Source organism: Bufo gargarizans, chromosome 7, assembly GCF_014858855.1.
Source record: "Bufo gargarizans isolate SCDJY-AF-19 chromosome 7, ASM1485885v1, whole genome shotgun sequence".
Taxonomy (NCBI): Eukaryota; Metazoa; Chordata; class Amphibia; order Anura; family Bufonidae; genus Bufo; species Bufo gargarizans.
In genome coordinates this window covers 51,308,862-51,326,596 of record NC_058086.1, presented here as the reverse complement: position 1 = coordinate 51,326,596, position 17,735 = coordinate 51,308,862, and the positions used below count along the sequence as shown (strand labels likewise).

The 17,735-nt window shown below is 45.9% G+C and overlaps 1 protein-coding gene across 1 annotated transcript; it reads right to left on the bottom strand.

Annotated features, from left to right (window-relative positions):
• Positions 1-3,590: 3,590 nt before the first annotated feature.
• Positions 3,591-17,688, bottom strand: KDM4A (lysine demethylase 4A). Its single transcript, XM_044301111.1, has 22 exons — positions 17,436-17,688; positions 15,777-15,954; positions 12,454-12,629; positions 12,091-12,205; positions 11,733-11,926; positions 11,585-11,634; positions 11,206-11,309; positions 10,974-11,111; positions 10,684-10,865; positions 10,203-10,378; positions 9,132-9,415; positions 8,900-9,020; positions 8,633-8,814; positions 7,982-8,174; positions 7,420-7,496; positions 7,288-7,343; positions 7,037-7,145; positions 6,298-6,483; positions 6,041-6,208; positions 5,811-5,930; positions 5,536-5,628; positions 3,591-5,062 (listed from the first exon to the last, which is right to left on the bottom strand). Exons 2-22 carry the CDS (start codon positions 15,912-15,914, stop codon positions 4,922-4,924), a joined length of 3,003 nt encoding a protein of 1,000 aa, XP_044157046.1. The 5' UTR covers positions 15,915-15,954; positions 17,436-17,688; the 3' UTR covers positions 3,591-4,921.
• Positions 17,689-17,735: the final 47 nt, after the last annotated feature.

Sequence of the window (17,735 nt, the reverse complement as noted above, 5' to 3'; positions counted from 1 at the left end):
TTTAAGCAAAATTCGCCAATCATCTGGGATTGAGGGACTTACCATAGGATCTCAGAGACACCTGACTGCTGCCTTTGCGGACGATCTACTGGTGATGACCTCAAACCCTAAGACGTCTTTCCCCAAATTGCTTGCTATTTTTGAAGAGTTTGGTTTTGTTTCCAATTTTAAGATTAATTACTCCAAATCCATGGCCCTTAATATTTCCTGCCCTACTAATGTGGTGCAATACCTGAAAGACTCCACCCCCTTCAAATGGGCCCCGAAAGAAATACCATTTCTTGGCATTCGTGTCACAGCGGATCCCAAAGAGCTGTTCCCGTCTAACTACCTGCATTTACTGAAGTCTGTCAGGACACAATTACAATCCTTAAACATGCCATTTATCTCCTGGATAGGAAGGAAAAATTACTTAAAAACTTATATAATTCCTAGGTTTTTGTACCTTATACAGACATTACCCATATGGATTCCGCAGTCCTACTTCATAGAGGTTCGCCGGATGTTGTCCCTCTTTCTTTGGAGAGGTCGGTCCCCTAGAATAGCCTATACCATCCTGACTAGGGAGAGGAGGTTTGGGGGATTTGGACTACCTGATGTTCATGGGTACTATAAAGCAAATCTTATGTGCAGAGGCTTGGACCTTCTTTCAGACCGCTCTGGAAGTATTTGTTCGCGTTTGGAACGAGCTTTACTTACAGACCGTGAAAGGTTAATACTGTGGGGTGTTCGTTCATGTCCCCCTACAGCTTCTAAATTGCCATTATTGTGGAGAGGGGTACTTCTCACCTGGTCTATGCTATATGGCTCCAAGACGCTTAACTTCCCTAGTCTCGACCTTCCGCTACATCTCCTGCAGTCCTTTATCAATCCTAAGGTATCGAATGCTACGGGAGTATGGGCTTTGCTCAGAAATCATACTTTTCAGGAGGTGGTGTCCACAGGGGGAGGGCTGGATTGGGAGGGGATTCTTGGATTGCCTAGGGTTAAATCGATAGCATTTTTACATCTCCTTAGCTTTAAGAGAGACATTAAACTTTTGAAGTTGCAGACCTCTCACCTTGCTTCTCCCACCTGGTTGGAACAGAGGCTGAGGGCCGCTCGACCCTCCGGCAGACCCTTCTCAGTGATGTATAAAGAATTACTATCTTCTGCGTGCTCTGAACCCCACTTTATAGGCTCCTGGGAAAAAGAATTATCTCTCACACTGTCTGACCCAGAGAAAGCCTTTGTACTGACCCACTCACACGGCTTTAGCCGTTGCATCAAAATTCAGGAGAACTCGTATAAATTGCTAACTCGCTGGTATAAAACACCTGAGTTCCTTCATAAACTTAATCCGGAGATTCCTGAGGTCTGCTGGAGGTGTGGAGCGGGCATCGGCTCTCTCTCGCACATATGGTGGAGTTGCCCTATTATTCGCCCCTATTGGAGGCAGATAGAAAATGAATTGAACAAGATCTGCTCTACCTCCATTGTCTTGGACCACAAGTTGATTTTACTCTGGTGCCCAAACGCGTCGATCACCCCAGCTAAGTCAGACTTACCTACTATACTTATTACAGCAGCCAAGCTCTTAATCCCACTTCTATGGCGACAAACCGAGCCTCCTACTGTTATGAGGTGGATAGGAAAAATAGATCAGTTGTACAGGTTTGAGGAACTGGCTCATTGGGAGTCACATACCCGTGCTAAATTTCTGAAAACATGGAGCCCCTGGGAAAACTTTAAACATCCTGCCGGATAGAGCATTCCATCCCTCTCCCCCCCCCCCCCTTCCCCCTCTTCCCTTTTGTCTGTCTTCCAGTCCTTTTCATTTTTATTTACTTTAACTTATGTCCAATGTGTTACACTCTTTGAGGGTGTTTTTGTTCATCTTTGCCATGTGCAGCTTGCTGTAAGTGCCTGAAAAGATGTATCTTACTTCTGCCGTTTTTGAAGCTCCCTGTATGTGTATTGATGTAAAAAGGATCTTGTATCAGTACATTTCTGTTTGCACATGATATGACCAATAAAAAGAGAATTGGTTAAGAATATAACTACTATAATACCGCTCCTATGTACAAGAATATAACTACTATAATACCGCTCCTATGTATAAGAATATAACTACTATATTATTCTGGAGTTGATCAAGTTGGGTTGGGTGACTTTCCGTGGTTTGCCTTCTTGACTTGGCCTTACCTTTATGTCCAGATAGATGGAGAAACCTCCCTGAATCCCCTCTGGATCGTCCCTGCAGTGTAACTAAGGTATCCGAAGTGCAATCCTAAGGTACCAACCTCGTTATATGAGTGTATTAGGAAAGTAGATTGTAAGCTTGGAGACCGGGTCCTCTGTACCAGTCTGTTACTAAGTCCATGCTTATCGCACTTGTGTTGTTTTCTGTCATGTACAGTGTCTTGAAAAAGTATTCATACCCCTTAAACTTTTCCACATTAGAACCACAAACAATGCAATTTATTGGGATTTTATCTGATTGACAAACACAAGGTAGCAAGTATGTGTGAAGTAAAAACTGGCTGATCAGTTATTGGTTATGAATGAATGAGTTCAGTTCCCTCTTTTGCGCTATTGTAAAGTTAAATGAATGGACAGATGAACTGAACAGACGGAATAATGAAAGTGGCTTCACTTATCTCCATGGTAAAACTAGGTAAAATCCCAAGCTGCAGGATTTCTGATTATGTGTGAGGGCTATTGTTACAGCAGATGGGTTAGTGGTCAGGGTGAGGGCTAAACGGCAAACTTGGTTGCAACAGATGTAGTAGACCTCTCCGCACTTCTTGCCTAGTAGCCATCGATCATGATGCTGGGGGTGGAATAGCATTCAGGACTTGACATAACATAAGCCGTCTCTGTGCAGCGACCTGTAGACGTGCCAAGTCTCTCCAGTCCCATCAGCGGAAAGAGAGGAGTCATTGTCCGCTCCCTTCACTATTGCCAGGGCCTTACTGGGCACTCAGAGTGACGCCCTACATCTGAAACCTCAAATTACCTGCAGCAATTCTGCCGATGAGGATGGCGGTTGTCACGTGCACATTTACTTTTATACGTGTATCTAGTCGTGCTGGGTATGTCCAGGGTGCCCTGCTGCGAGAAGTGGAGCTACAGTATTTAATACAACTGTCCAACAGGCAGCAATCATCTTCCCAGATCTCCTGCTCCCGCCACGCAGCCCATGACACACAAAGTATAGTAGTCACTTAAAGATCATATTCATTGAATAGATCATTTAAAAAAAAGTCTGCCATTTCAGTGCATCCAGAGAAGAGTTCTGATCTTTACTAACATAGCACAGTGCCACCTGGTGATCAGTTACTTACATAGTATGGCTCCACCTGGTAGTCAGTTACTTACATAGTATGGCTCCACCTGGTAGTCAGTCACTTACATAGTATGGCTCCACCTGGTAGTCAGTCACTTACATAGTATGGCGCCACCTGGTGGTCAGTCACTTACATAGTATTGCGCCACCTGGTGTTCAGTCACTTATATAGTACGGCGCCACCTGGTGTTCTTTTATAGTATGACAGCACCTGCACTCGTCCATACACGCACCAAGCAATTTAAGCAAGGAGATTGTCATGTCTGAGTAATGTTTTTTATTTTAATTTTTTTATTTAAATATCACATATAGTCAAATAATATCCAGACGATATCGCTGCACGCCACACAAGTTTATTGCTAAAATTAATGCTCTACTTTGTTTTATAATTTAAGTTTTAGTTTAAAAAGAAAAATTTTTTTTTTTTTCTCCCAGGGTTCAATGGCGCAGAAGACGTGAGGGGAGCAACTGATTTCAGTCCTATAGCGAGGAGGGAGCCATTCCAGAGCTTCCACCTCTCTCCGGGGCGAGGCGGTACAAAATCGGTCACTAAGGGGGTATCCACTAGAAAACGGGCGCCGACGTCTGAATCCCAGGGAGGCGCGAGCTATTCTAACAGGACGGGTGTTCATAAATAAGCTTTATTTTAAATTAGCGGTCACAGCCTGAAGTTCGCCGAGGAAAGCAGAGACTGATTTCCAGATTTAAAGGTGGACAAAGAGCAAAGGGGGTGGCTTCATGGGAAAAATAAATATGGGCAACCCCCCCTTTTCCTTTATTTGCCCCCCTCTTGTATTACATAATTAAATCACAACCCTCCGATGCCTTCCCTTCCCCCATGGGCTGTCTGGGGGGAGCCCCAAGCCAGCCTGGATGGGTGTGAGGTGGCCCCACAGGAGGTGCAGGGGCTTTTGTGATGGGGTGTTCGTTTCCGGTACACAGGGCCCAGGTTCACTACTGACACAAAGGTTTTGATTATTTCAGAACAGACATTTAGCTGCGAGATGAGAGGTAGGCAGACGTTTAACCCTTCTGTGACCATTGCGTCTCCTCAGACAGCGCCAACTCCTTGCACGAAGCATTAATGCAGTTTATTTAATCCATAGTCTCCTGCTTTAAATATAAAAAACAAGTCCAACTTCCTAATGCAAAAGCGTATCAAAAACAAAGCAACAAAGGAACAATCAGGAAGAGGGACACCATGTGACAGGAGACGCTGAAGCCAGTCAGAGCATTCATATTTAATGTTACTATGTTTAGGCTCCAAAGGAAAAAGAAGCGGGTGCAGGGATGAAGAGGGGGTGACATCTCTAAGAATAGAGACTACAGGTAACACTGTTTCTGGGGGCAGGGCCTGACGAGCCCCGCCGACAGCTCCAGGAGACACAGGGAGATCTGGGGGAACCCAGGAGTTCATTCATTCCTTATCCCTTGCAAAGCATGAAGAAGACATGATCCGAAGATAAACCTTATTCCAAAGTGAAAAATGTCACAGTAAAGAAGACAAGGTCCAAAGTGAAGAAGACGATTGGCCAGAGTGTTGTGCTGCCCCGATTCCAGTATGGCAGAGGGGGGCAGCAGAGGCGTGAAGCTTCACTCCATGATGGCATGGTACAGAGCCGGCTCAATGTAGTCCTCCCGATACTTGGAGTTGATGACTCTCTGTCGTTTCACCTCCTGCTTCACTTCCTTTTCTGCAAAGATTTCTGTAAAGCGCATGTCTGATGCCACCGACTGCCGGGCAAGATAAAATATATATTATTAGGGATGAGTCCAGAGGTAAAAAGGGAGGCAAATTATTCTACCAACATGCTAAAAAATATAAAAAAAAATCTGGTACAAACTACACCCTGAGCATTCAGACATTGAACAAGCAGGGACTAAAATAAAGTACTGACTCCAGCTTAAAAAAAATATATATTTAAAAAAAAATAATATTGTATAATTCATTTAACTTTCTTAGGAAGTTTAGAAATGTTAGAATAAAATCAATTTCTGGTCTGTCAATCTAAGGGCCCCTTGCAGACAAGCAAGTGTCACGCTCCTGCTCCCGTCCTGACCTCCCAGCACTGCCGGGGTCGCATAGCATTATATTGCTTTATGCTGCTATGTAACACTTACAGTTCTGGAATGTATTGGATAACACTGACAGTGTAATACAATACATTCCAGAACTGTAATGAAGGGTGTATCCCCCATGCACTCACCAGACGAGTCTTTACTTTCTTTGGTAACTCTTCGTCGAGCGTATACACGTCATCCCTTTTTGCAGGTACATGAGATCCATCTTCAAATTCAATCTAAAAAAAAAAAGAAAAAAAAAAAAAAAGAAGTCTAAACTGTAAATCGTACTTAAAATGATCTATTCAACCAGAAATACACCAATATTTTTTTTAATACAGAATATCTAAATTCAGCATCATGGAGGAAAAAGAGAGAAAAAAAAAAAAGGATGGTTTCTGTGCTGCTGCTCTGCGCTCACCTGATACATCTGAATTGTGTGCGATGCAACAAACTTAGCACCATAGACAAGTCCATCTGTCCAGCGCACCTGCACGACCTCCCCTGCGGGGGGTGGGCCCAGATTAAGACAATCACGGCTCTGTCAGGGATTAAAAGGAAATGATGAAGCCGTGCTAAATATATGAGAAAAGTCAGGAGACCTCTTCAGGGAGAGAATCAATAGAAAGGGGATTCCCACGCATTTCTCACCACAATGTCCTCTGGATACAGATTGTCACTGAAGGAGCCGTCGTCAAAGTTGACCTCATAAAAAGTCTCCTTTGTCAGGTTGATGACCTCACATTGGTAGTAGCGGCCGTTCTTGTGTTTGCCGATCACGCGCTGCCCCACTACAATGTCTTGGCGCGAATCACTGCCCTATAATTACATGGAAGTCACACACCCATGAGCCCAACATCACCAGAACAGTCCAACGCACTGACACAGCCATGACGCCCATGTCTTACCTCATTTTGGGATGGCTTGTGTCTGGAGCAGGTTATATACACCACAAACGGCCAATCATCCGGCTGCATCATTACTCCAGCAGCTTGGGCACAGGTGGCGTGGAATGAGGTGGGACATCGACCGTGAGAGCACTGGACACAGCACCCGGCCACCCTCTTTCTCCTCTTCTTACAGAAAGCACATTTCTAGAAAGACCAAGCGCAGGTCACAGAAGATCAGGGCTCAGTTTTACAATAATTTTTTTATTGCTCTAATGGATCCAATTAAAGGGGTTATCGGAGAATTTACATTGATGACCTATATTGATAGGCCATCAAGATCCTGGGTGTTGTACAGAGCACCAGGAACGGCGGGGGTTCATCAGTCACATGGCCTAGGCGCAGCTCAGCCTCAAGCACATCAGCCATGTACGGGCGCTGCGTTTGGAAAGCAGCTGGGAGCCCGCATCGCTCACCAGAGGAGCACAGCAGTCCCCTGAAACAGCAGTAACCCCTTTATTTTAATTGTCAATTTTGCATAAACAATTTGTATGCAAATCCTGTGTAATCTGATCCTGCAGTCCTGTTCAACTCCCTGCAGGTCAGAGCAGAATGCAGGATCCGACTACAAAAGGTTTGTCTGTCGTCTGTTACCATAGAGGTACATAGCTCGGCATAGGAGCTGTATGCACAAAATGGGGAGTTTTTGTTTTAGTTCTAGTTACAACAGAAAGTGTAAAATGTCCTGATGGAAACGTACCAGTCTGAATCTCATCAAGGGGATTTTGCTGATGTCTACAGGACGCCTCTCTGCAACGTTCACAAATTTGGCTTCAGCCACTGCCACGGCACACATCACATGCACCCACCTAGTGACAGATATCATTAATATTCACAATGAAAGGACAATGCACGAATGTTCTGCAAGTACACAGAATAGACCTAATGAGGCGCAAACACGCTTTCTGCACATTCCCAGCTGCGACCCATGCAGAGGTGATGAAAACCTACCGGTTATCATTGGCCTTCTGTAAGGCTCCACCACGTAGAGAACAGAGGCAGCAATCCTAAAGAGAAGACAGTAAGATGAAACAATGGAAATCCTCAGTATCCCAGACAAACATAAAGGGCGCGGGGCTTCACCTCCGACATGGCGTTTTCTTCACATCTGGAGCAGACCCAGCCTTCTACCGCTTTATCTTTAGGCACTCCATAGCAACCTGGTAGAAAAAACACAATGAGGGTTATTCCTCAATAAGGAAGAGAGGCAACCAATTTATAAAGACTGGCTATGATGGATTCTCCGGAGGTAAGGACATTCTTTACAGTGGCTGTCCACCCGGTCCAAAAAGTCAAGGTCAAGTGAGCCTCCCTCCACCCCTACATAAAAGAAGCCGTCTATGGCGGACTACCCTTCAGACCTGCCATTAAACCCATATCCAGTCTTCTTCAGCCACATGGAAACATTAGGACATAGTCAAAGTGCAATATCCTAATTTTAGGGATGCGATACTTATTTGATAGTCTGCTCGCATATGTTAGGAGTAGTTGTCCAGACAACCTTGGTCCATATAAGGGACATTTCTGAATAGGTTACGATTCTCTCACTAAAACTAAACATAAACCTCTCTAGATTTGGCTGCTGATCGGCACCTGCACCAATTAAGGAGTCATTAGGCTACATGGGGAGAGGAGCGGCACTTACTGGCATGGACGCACACGTGGCAGTTTCTACAGGTTATGAGCAGGCTGGTCCCATCATCCTCCAGGAATGGAGCAGACAGGTTGATCTCAGAATTGCTGCCAGTGATTGTAAAGCACATCTCTGGGATAAGTGGCTTGGTCTTCAGGTGGAATCCAACGGGGTTCTCAGTCCTGTTCGTTTCTGCACGGTCAGACTGGTGGAACAGAGGGGAAAAATGTCAAAACTAAGACTTCCACGAAGTTATCTGCATGATCCAACAGTTTACTGAGCGCCGGCTTTATAGATTACATACGAGGCTGAGAACATTTTACAGATCTCCTGATACATGACATCTGCATTCACAATTCTGCTGGAGGCCTCATGGGATCAGACAGCCCTGTGCTTATAGGCACAAGCAGTTTATTATCTGAAATGGACTACGGTCCATCGCCTGGCGTCACAATACACCTCCTGTACAGCAGAACAGAATTTGTATAAATGCTGACCCAGCAGAGAGGAAAATAAATCCTTTAGCACAATACCAACATTCTGAATGCAGCTCTGGATGTGAGTGGAGTATAAGACAGGATAAAATAATAGGTGCATGGAGAGTAAAGCAAATAATTTGCATTGACCTCTTAGTCTGCCCATCGCACTCTGGTATTCACCCACCTGATAGTAAGTCCGGAAGAGCATGCAGATGGAGCAGTGCGGAGACACCTGAGACATGGCTAGATTGTATTCTCTTTCCACCTGGAAATTTGGTGGTTTGTTCTTCCAGAGCTGAGTGAGGGGTTTGGCCCACGCCTCAGTCTCTTCAAATTCTTCATCCATAAGCATCTGGTCTGGCTGATCTACAGAAAGAAAAAAGGGAGAAAGTGAAGCAGCCGGAATATATCATTGCATCCATTGGAATGGCTAAAGGAACTAGACACATACCGTCCTCACTGCCGCTATCCTTCATCACCAAGGGGTGGTAACGGGGGAGCTTGGAGAGGGGCTGCCGGCGACTCTTGGAATTGAAACTCTCCTGAAGAGAGTCCATATGATTCTCTGCCACCTGCATCATAAAATAGCATTCACTTCCATCTAAAACACTGAATGCAGAATCTAATCCTCCCACTTGCTGTACAGTCAGCGCCCCCTTCCCCACGTCCCTCCTGCCACGTACCTCTTTCAGCTCATGCTCTGTGAAGCTGCCCATAGCACTGGTCTTCTTCCACATGGTGGCTTTGTTCTGCCCTTGGGCATAGCTGTGTATACTGCGAGACTTCTTGTGGCAAGATCCATGTGGATCCTCAGAGTCTGTATCCGATGAATCCGAGCTGTCTTGGGAGGATGAAAAGTTCTCAGCGCTGGTGGAGGGGCTCCCGGGGTTAGAGATAGGAGTGGTTGTTCCTGAGGTGGCATAACTTTCAACATTTTTTAAGGTTTCAAAGTGCTGTCCAGAGGACCCTGGAACCGAGAGACACAGAAATTCCCATAAATGGTAGAAAAGAAGATCTATAGATATGTAGACTAATCAAGGGGTAAGAGCCCATTATTTATTTATTTTTTTAATTTGCAGCTCTGCTTAATCTGCACGTATGGACTCAAGAAGTCCACTGTTCTCTCCCGGCCGGGCAATGTCCTGAACACACGCGCCATGGTGACTTATTCCTGGCCTGTATAGTACAGAGCCGGCGTGCGCGGCTCTGTACTATACTGACCAGGAAGAAGTCATCATGGCGTATGAGCGGCGGGGTGCGTGTTCAGGACTTTGCCCGGCCAGGAGAGAATCTTCAGTCTTCTGCGCAAGCGCGGCCCGGTGGGATTCGACAGGAGAGGTGGCCGTAACCAGGGGAGACCAAAGACAACATCAGGTAAGAGGGGACTTATTTTCTAAAAAAGGGTGGGAATTAGGTAATAAAATGTATTTAGAAAAATGATCAATTAACATTAACAGATTTAACAGTGATCATTAAGATGAGAATACCCCTTTAAGTGATGCATTAATGATTTGGGTTGGGGGTGCCGTTTGGACATTATAGTCTATGGACAGATGGGTTCATTTAGGCAGAACCAGTGTATAAGTAGACGATTAAAAGGAGTAAGGCTACATAATTAAATCGTCTTTCTAAAATGGACCACGTAATATATCTGCATCCAGTGGAAAGCACATGCCTTTTCCTCAAGCACCGTCACCACATTTCTACCATTGTATCACACGTTTCATTACAGGGCCAGCAGCACCGGGCAGTACCTGCTTCAGTCTCCTCTTCCAGGCAGTCTTCCACTTTGGGCCCTTCCGCACAGGGGGTCTCTAGGTCACACCGGTCAGGACAGAGTTCATCCTTAAATTCTCCGCTCTGGTTCAGCTCCTTTGGGACCTCCAGACACACCCGGTGGCGCTTGGTTCCTATGCGTTGTTTGATGACGCTGAGGAGAAGAGGGCAAGTGAGTGACTAAAACGAAGACACAAGACAGTGCTGACCACTGGTGATTTCTAGTAGCGCAATCACATGACAGACATGGACAGAGCATGGCAAATCTACAATCACCCGTCAGAAGGGGGATCTCGGCCATAAATATATGGGGGTAAATTAGTATGAGAAATGGATTACTATTGGTGAAATGCGTTAGCCTGAAGGACATCCACTGTAGGTTCAAGCCTCACCGGATCATCAGTCGGGCCCCTCACTAACTGTCTTGGAGGAGAAGGTCGGGGCCTTATCGCGACTGACCTTTTCTTTTGATCTGCATCGGCTTGTTGATCATCAGTAAACTCAGCCGCTTCTGGCGTGGGCAGCGAGTGGTCGATGACAGTGACGTCCTTTCCAGCCTGCCACAGTTTATATCGCTCAGGTTGGAACTTGTGAACAAAGACGTCCATGGAGATTTTCACCATGTCCTTCCTGCAGGAACACTGCAAACAAGAAGCAGATAATGAAAGTCTATAGAACAGCACAAGAGCAGCGCTGGCCATGTTGCCGCCTCATTTTCAGGAGAATTTTGTATAGTTTTAGACACATACCAGAACAGCCTGCTTTCCATACTCAATCCACCTCAAAGTGGCAAAATTTGTTGACTCGGCACAGTTGAATCCATGGTTAAAGCCAGCATGGTAACCATAAGGGAAGGTGATCATGAACTCTCCGGCTTCCTGTGTGATCTGAAGAAAAATTATGGAAATTAAGAGGACGAAGAACACAAATGCTGAGGGCATCTCCTCCAGATATCACATACAGCACTGGGAAACATCTCACCTTATTGAAGGGGATGCCGTACTTCTTGAGGATGAAGGGAGAGATGACGGTCATCTTGTGGCGGAGGAAGGCTTCGCAGCTCTGAGCACTGCCAGGGAAGAAACCTGCACCACATGAAGAGGGGGACAATAAAATACTGAGACCAGGTCCATGGCTGCTGATCAGAGAACTTGCCCTCCATGACAGCTGCCACATACATATGGAATAGGCGGTGGGAGGCCTTCAGAGCTCCAAAGAGTGCTTTACTAGCACACAACTGTGCGAGAGTCAACTGGTGGACCCCAGTGGTACCAGAGCCTCAGGTGCTGGATTTAATGTGAGACTTTAACTTTACAACAGATTACCAGATGTCAAACCAGAGAATTCTTCGTGGACTTACCTTTGGCGAGCCGCTCCAGGCGTTTGCCATGTTCTGGTGGAATGGTGTACCTGGGAAGAGAGGATATATAAATGCATATACGCAGCTGCCATACATACACACCTGGGCAGGATAGCAGTGTGACACACAAGGTGGCCACGACACTCACCATGACTTGGGCTCCCCGAAGTGCAGGTAATTGATGCTGTACAGGTCCATGTCCTCCGTGTGCCAAGCAAATGAGGTTTTCCACATGCCGAAATACAAATAGGGAGTGTTGACGCCTTCTATGGTGATGCCGCCCTCTCTCTCCACCACATCCAGTATGGTGTTCAGGTGGGCGATATTCCACTCCTCCACGTGCTGGGGGCACAGAATCAATATTAGAGTCTCCTCCACTCACCTGAACCTCTCCATCCCATCTGCACCCCCATAACAGAGGACACCTGTGTTAACAGTGTCATAGTGAGGGGTCCGTGCTGCAGATGTGCAAAAATCCCTTTATTCTCAGCAGTATGGGCCCTTACCTTGTCATACAGGGACCCATTCACATCTGCCCCATAAATGGGGGCATTAAAGGTCAAGTTCTTCCAATATTTGCGCTCCAGATCTTCGAAGTCAGCATAACGGGGAGTGCAGAACCTGCAGAGACAGAGGGATCAGTACAGGATATGTAATGTATGTACACAGTGACTGCACCAGCAGAATAGTGAGTGCAGCTCTGAAGTATAATACAGGATGTAACTCGGGATCAGTAATGTATGTACACAGTGACTGCACCAGCAGAATAGTGAGTGCAGCTCTGGAGTATAATACAAGATAAGTAATGTGATGTGTATGTACACAGTGATTCCGGATGATGTCGCAGAGATGACAATGATCTCACGTACTTGTCGCTGTTTGCAATCCTCCTGAATTCCTTGACAGTCATCGGCTTCTTCTGGATGTTGTATTGAGTGAAGAGTCCGGACTGTCCAGTGACCACTTGCTGAATGGGCGCTGGAATCACCAGGTCATCAAGGTCATCGTAGCAGACCCGAGGTTTCCACCCCTTAGGAGGAACCACCTAAAATAGAAGTTAGAGATGAAATCTGCAATTTTGTGCCCCTCGGAAACACATCTTACCTCAGAGAACACATCTCGTTCACAAGTCTTGGGTGGCGCAGAAGTTCCATTCCACGCAATCAAGAGGGGCAAGAGTGTTGGTACATAAAACTCTCCCCTTCATTTCTAGGGAAGTCTACGTGGATGACTAGGGTCGATTCATATGTATTGATTGCTCTGTATTCCACTTTCAAATGTTGCTGGTGGCCATTTATATACCTCCCCCATATTCCTGTGAGGTTCTTAAAGTATTGTCTTTTACCTCCAAATTTCCAGACACGCCGATACTGATAGTTTGCGACTTTTATATGTTCTTAGACAGATCCCTAGATACATTTCAATCTGATGGTGGGGCTTCTGGCCCTTCTCTTACATCGTTAGCCAGGGTGCTTTTAGAAGTGGACCTGTATGATTTATGGAGGACCCGAAATCCCGGAGTGAACCAATACTCCTGTTATTCTCCCTCGCATGACTCTTTCTAGAACTGATCTAGTTGTAGGGTCTTCGGTAATGATGGATCGGGTCCGGGATATTAAATACTTACCCCGCAGTATCCCTGACCATTCTCCTGTATTGCTAATGTTGGATTTAGGGAATGGTATATTAAGTCCAAGACAGACGTGGCGGTTGAACCCTTTCTGGATCCAGTTAGTAGATAATATCAGCTGCCTTGAAATATTTTTTTTGCCACCAATGAGGGCTCAGCTAGCCATTCAATTGTTTGGGACACTATGAAAGCGTACACTAGAGGGCTATATATTAAACGGATTATATCTGTAAAGAATAAATCAAGGCAACTGGACGTACTGTAGATTTCTTGAAAACGTTTCCCTCGTTCTTCCAACGAGCTTTCTCAATTCTGAGTGATTGTACAAGAGAAAGCTCGTTGGAAGAACGAGTGAAACGTTTTCAAGAAATCTACAGTACGTCCAGTTGCCTTGATTTATTCTTTACAGATATATACCATGACCTGGATAAATGAGAACCATCACAGACATTAAACGGATTAGTTCACACAAACTAGAAGCAGGGCCCTCACGGCAGAACTTCTGAATAGAGTCCAGACTACAGAGGCCAAATACGTTGCTAACCCTACACTAGACAATGCTTCATACTGGACAGAAGCACAAGATCTACTGAAAGAACATGTAATTAGCAGGGGACAAGCAATTCTTTACAACCCAACACTATTATATGGAAGGAAAGCACAGGCCATCTATTCGCCACTATTATAAAGACTCAGACAGGCCCATCTTCTGTGGCAGTTATTACAAATGCGCTGGGTGCTCAGGTATCGGGTGAGGAAGATATAATGAGCGTTTTCCATGCTCACTATGAAGAAGTCTATAGGTCCAGGCTGAAGATTAACAGAGGAGAAAGGGAACAATATCTACATAATATTCCGATGAGCACAGGGGGATATTCAGCTGGAGGAATTGGAACTGGCAGTACAACCCCTTCCTAATGAGAAAGCGCCTGGTGGAGACTGTTTGCCGGGGATTTTATTTTAAAAAAAAACTGAGATTTTCACTCCAGCATCTCCTAAATGTGTTTAATGAATCCTACAGGGCAGGTATTCTACCGAGCTCTGCGAGAGAGGCAGTGGTGGTGATACTTCCCAAACCGGGCAAGGACCCCACCATGGTAGATACCTATAGGCCCATTTCGCTTTTAAATGGTGGATATTAAAGTGTTGGCTAAGGTACTAGCTAATAGGCTTTTGACTATTATATCCCACATTATTCACGAGGATCAATGTGGTTTTATGCAGGGCTGTGGAGTCGGTAGATAAAAGGTCCAACTCCGACGTATTTAATATGCAAATATTACCATAGAACTACTGGCCAGGAAGCTGCTGCCTTCTCCTTTGTGTGCTGCTCTTCTGCTGAAGATAGGGCAGTGGGAGGATCCAGGAAGGGGCATTTATTGTAAAACCTGATTTCCCTAGTAGAATCCCAAGTTTAAGCTAACAATCTGAGTTTACAAGTTTTTATAGCCTTAGCTGAATGACAGCAGTTTTTCAAATGGTTTACAGCTTCAGTCTTGAGCTATTGACCATCCATTCCCTTCACTTATACAAGGGTCTAGCCCTGCAAAAAACATATTTACTTAATCAGTTATCAATAAGAGGCTAGGTTAACCATGGGCGTTGCGTTCCCTGTAACAGCGGATCACAACACAATGGAAAGTATAAGTATTGCCGCTCCTTAACTGTGCGTTGCGTGCCATATAGTGAAGCATATGAAAAGCATGCTTCTTCATGGTCACTTAACGTGTTTGTTTTGCGGCAACGTGACGCACTGCGTGCATTGGCCTTTATTCTTACAGTAGCGAAGTACCGTATTTTTCGCAAAAGTGGGAAAATAGCAGTAGTGCGTCTTATGGGGCGAATGCTACGACTGTCCGGTGAATAGGCCAAGAGGGAGGAGGGGCTGGCAACCGTTTCTGTAATGGCAGCGGGGCCTGGTGCCTGCTTCATTCATAAAGTGGGCGGAGCAGGCGCATGACATAGTGAGCTATGCTACGAGCGCCCGCCCGGCCTCCTGACTGCCAAGAAGTTTCTAAGATGTAGGCCCCATCACGGGCACCCAATGGGAGAAGGATGTAGCCCCCATCACGAGCACCCAATGGGAGGACATACTTGCACTAACTCCTACTCTGTCCCTTAGGGAAGCAGCTAGACTATCCAAACTTTTTATGACACATAGGGTATATAAAACCCTAATATTTTTATGGAAGGTGGGATATAGGTCTGACTGCTTTTGTCTGAGCTGCAGGGAGGAAGGGGCTGGTTTGTTCCATATGATGTGGAGTTGCGATGCCTTACAAGGATATTGGACGGGTATAGTTAACAAAATATATAGGATCCCAGACTGTGCTTACTTGGGATATTGGAGTCATATAATTTGCAACCGTATATTATAGTTGGAATCAATAGCTGTTGGGGTCTGTATACAAAGAACTTTGTATGTTGGCTGTTTTGCATTGTACAAATATCTTTGCATTGTACTGAACAAAGCATTTGATGCAAAACATTTGTAACAGGTCATTGTTTATTTTCATAAACCAATAAAAACTTATCCGATAAAAAACAAAAACAGGCATTTACCTTGGCCAGGCCTGCACGGTGGGCCCCTTGGGATTCAATATACGCAATGTACCGCCTAAAGTCACGGAACTCCTCTGGCGTAGGATAGAATGTCATGATCCTACAGCTGGAGTTTGGGTTGTCGTTTTCCCCCGCCATCCTGATGACGTTGCTCACTGGGCTCTTCGGCGTCCTAGGGCTAGAGCAAAGACAAGGGATTAGTGGTCTGCTTGTCCCGTAATAGGGGAGGTAATGGAGGGCATCACATATTACACTGTATACGCAACCGCAGTATCATGTGGAGCAACGCAACCTCGGCTGTCAAGCTGCCACACACACAAAAAACGTTCAATTACTATTATTTCTGAGAGTTATGAACAAATTGCTAATAGAAAACTGTCAGTAAGTTGCTGTTGACAGATCTCATTAAGCAATACCCTGGGAGCCAGTGCAAGCTTTCAAAGTGCCAGCAATGCAAGATGCAGCAGATGTCACAACTTGGAAGTCTCTTAGCACTAGAGCTATGTGACAGTCACCCTCTGCCCTGAAATGGCTGATAACAGGGGGCAATAGACTGTATTCTCCTGTCCTACACTCATCCTCTCCCCTGAAATGGCTGATAACAGGGGGCAATAGACTGTATTCTCCTGTCCTACACTCATCCTCTCCCCTGAAATGGCTGATAACAGGTGGCAATAGACTGTATTCTCCTGTCCTACAGTCATCCTCTCCCCTGAAATGGCTGATAACAGGTGGCAATAGACTGTATTCTCCTGTCCTACACTCATCCTCTCCCCTGAAATGGCTGATAACAGGTGGCAATAGACTGTATTCTCCTGTCCTACAGTCATCCTCTCCCCTGAAATGGCTGATAACAGGTAACAATAGACTGTATTCTCCTGTCCTACAATCATCCTCTCCCCTGAAATGGCTGATAACAGGTGGCAATAGACTGTATTCTCCTGTCCTACAGTCATCCTCTCCCCTGAAATGGCTGATAACAGGGGGCAATAGACTGTATTCTCCTGTCCTACAGTCATCCTCTCCCCTGAAATGGCTGATAACAGGGGGCAATAGACTGTATTCTCCTGTCCTACAGTCATCCTCTCCCCTGAAATGGCTGATAACAGGGGGCAATAGACTGTATTCTCCTGTCCTACAGTCATCCTCTCCCCTGAAATGGCTGATAACAGGGGGCAATAGACTGTATTCTCCTGCACAGGAAATGGCGAGAACACAGATTACAGGTGTGGAGCTCATGTTATGGCCCCAGAGCCTCACGTATTCCCACTGTTTAATAGGAGACGTGCACAAACACAAGGATCGACCGAAAACTGTATTTATGGATTTATTAAGATCGTCAACAAATTCCTATTTTTCTGAAACTACAACTCCCAGCATGCGTTTCACGAGATTGGCGGATGAGGATAGGGCTCCAGCCACTCCCGAGTCTAGTACAGCTGTGATTGACAGCGAATTACGGAAGTGACGGCAGAGGGAGGCGGGACACAAACATATTCCTACGTTCTGATTGGTAAAGAGCCGAGGACCGGAAGTCAGAACAGGGAAACGTGCCCAGCTCTCCTATTGGCTGAGGCCCGAATCACTTCTCTAGGGCTCCCCGGGCTCCCTCCCCGTGTTCTGTGATGTGGTGAGCTCGGCAGAGGAGCGGGGACTGACCTGTAGGCGGCTATAAGCCTGACGCTCGATATCCAGATTCGCCGGGTTTTTTTCTTTCGCCGCCAGGCCCCAGACACCGCAAGCGAGTGTGGAGCCGAGTCACCGGCCTGACCCGCGTGCGGATCCCGTCCAGCGGCCTCTGTGTTCCTCGGTTTTCTCAAGTCTAATGTAATTACTCGGAGCTCCTTTCTCCGTCGTCTTTCGCTTTCTGCAAATTGCGCATGCGCTCTGTTCTCGAAGCAAACCGATCTCAGGCGACCAATCACCGAGCACAGACGTCCTCTTCTAGGGCATCGGCCG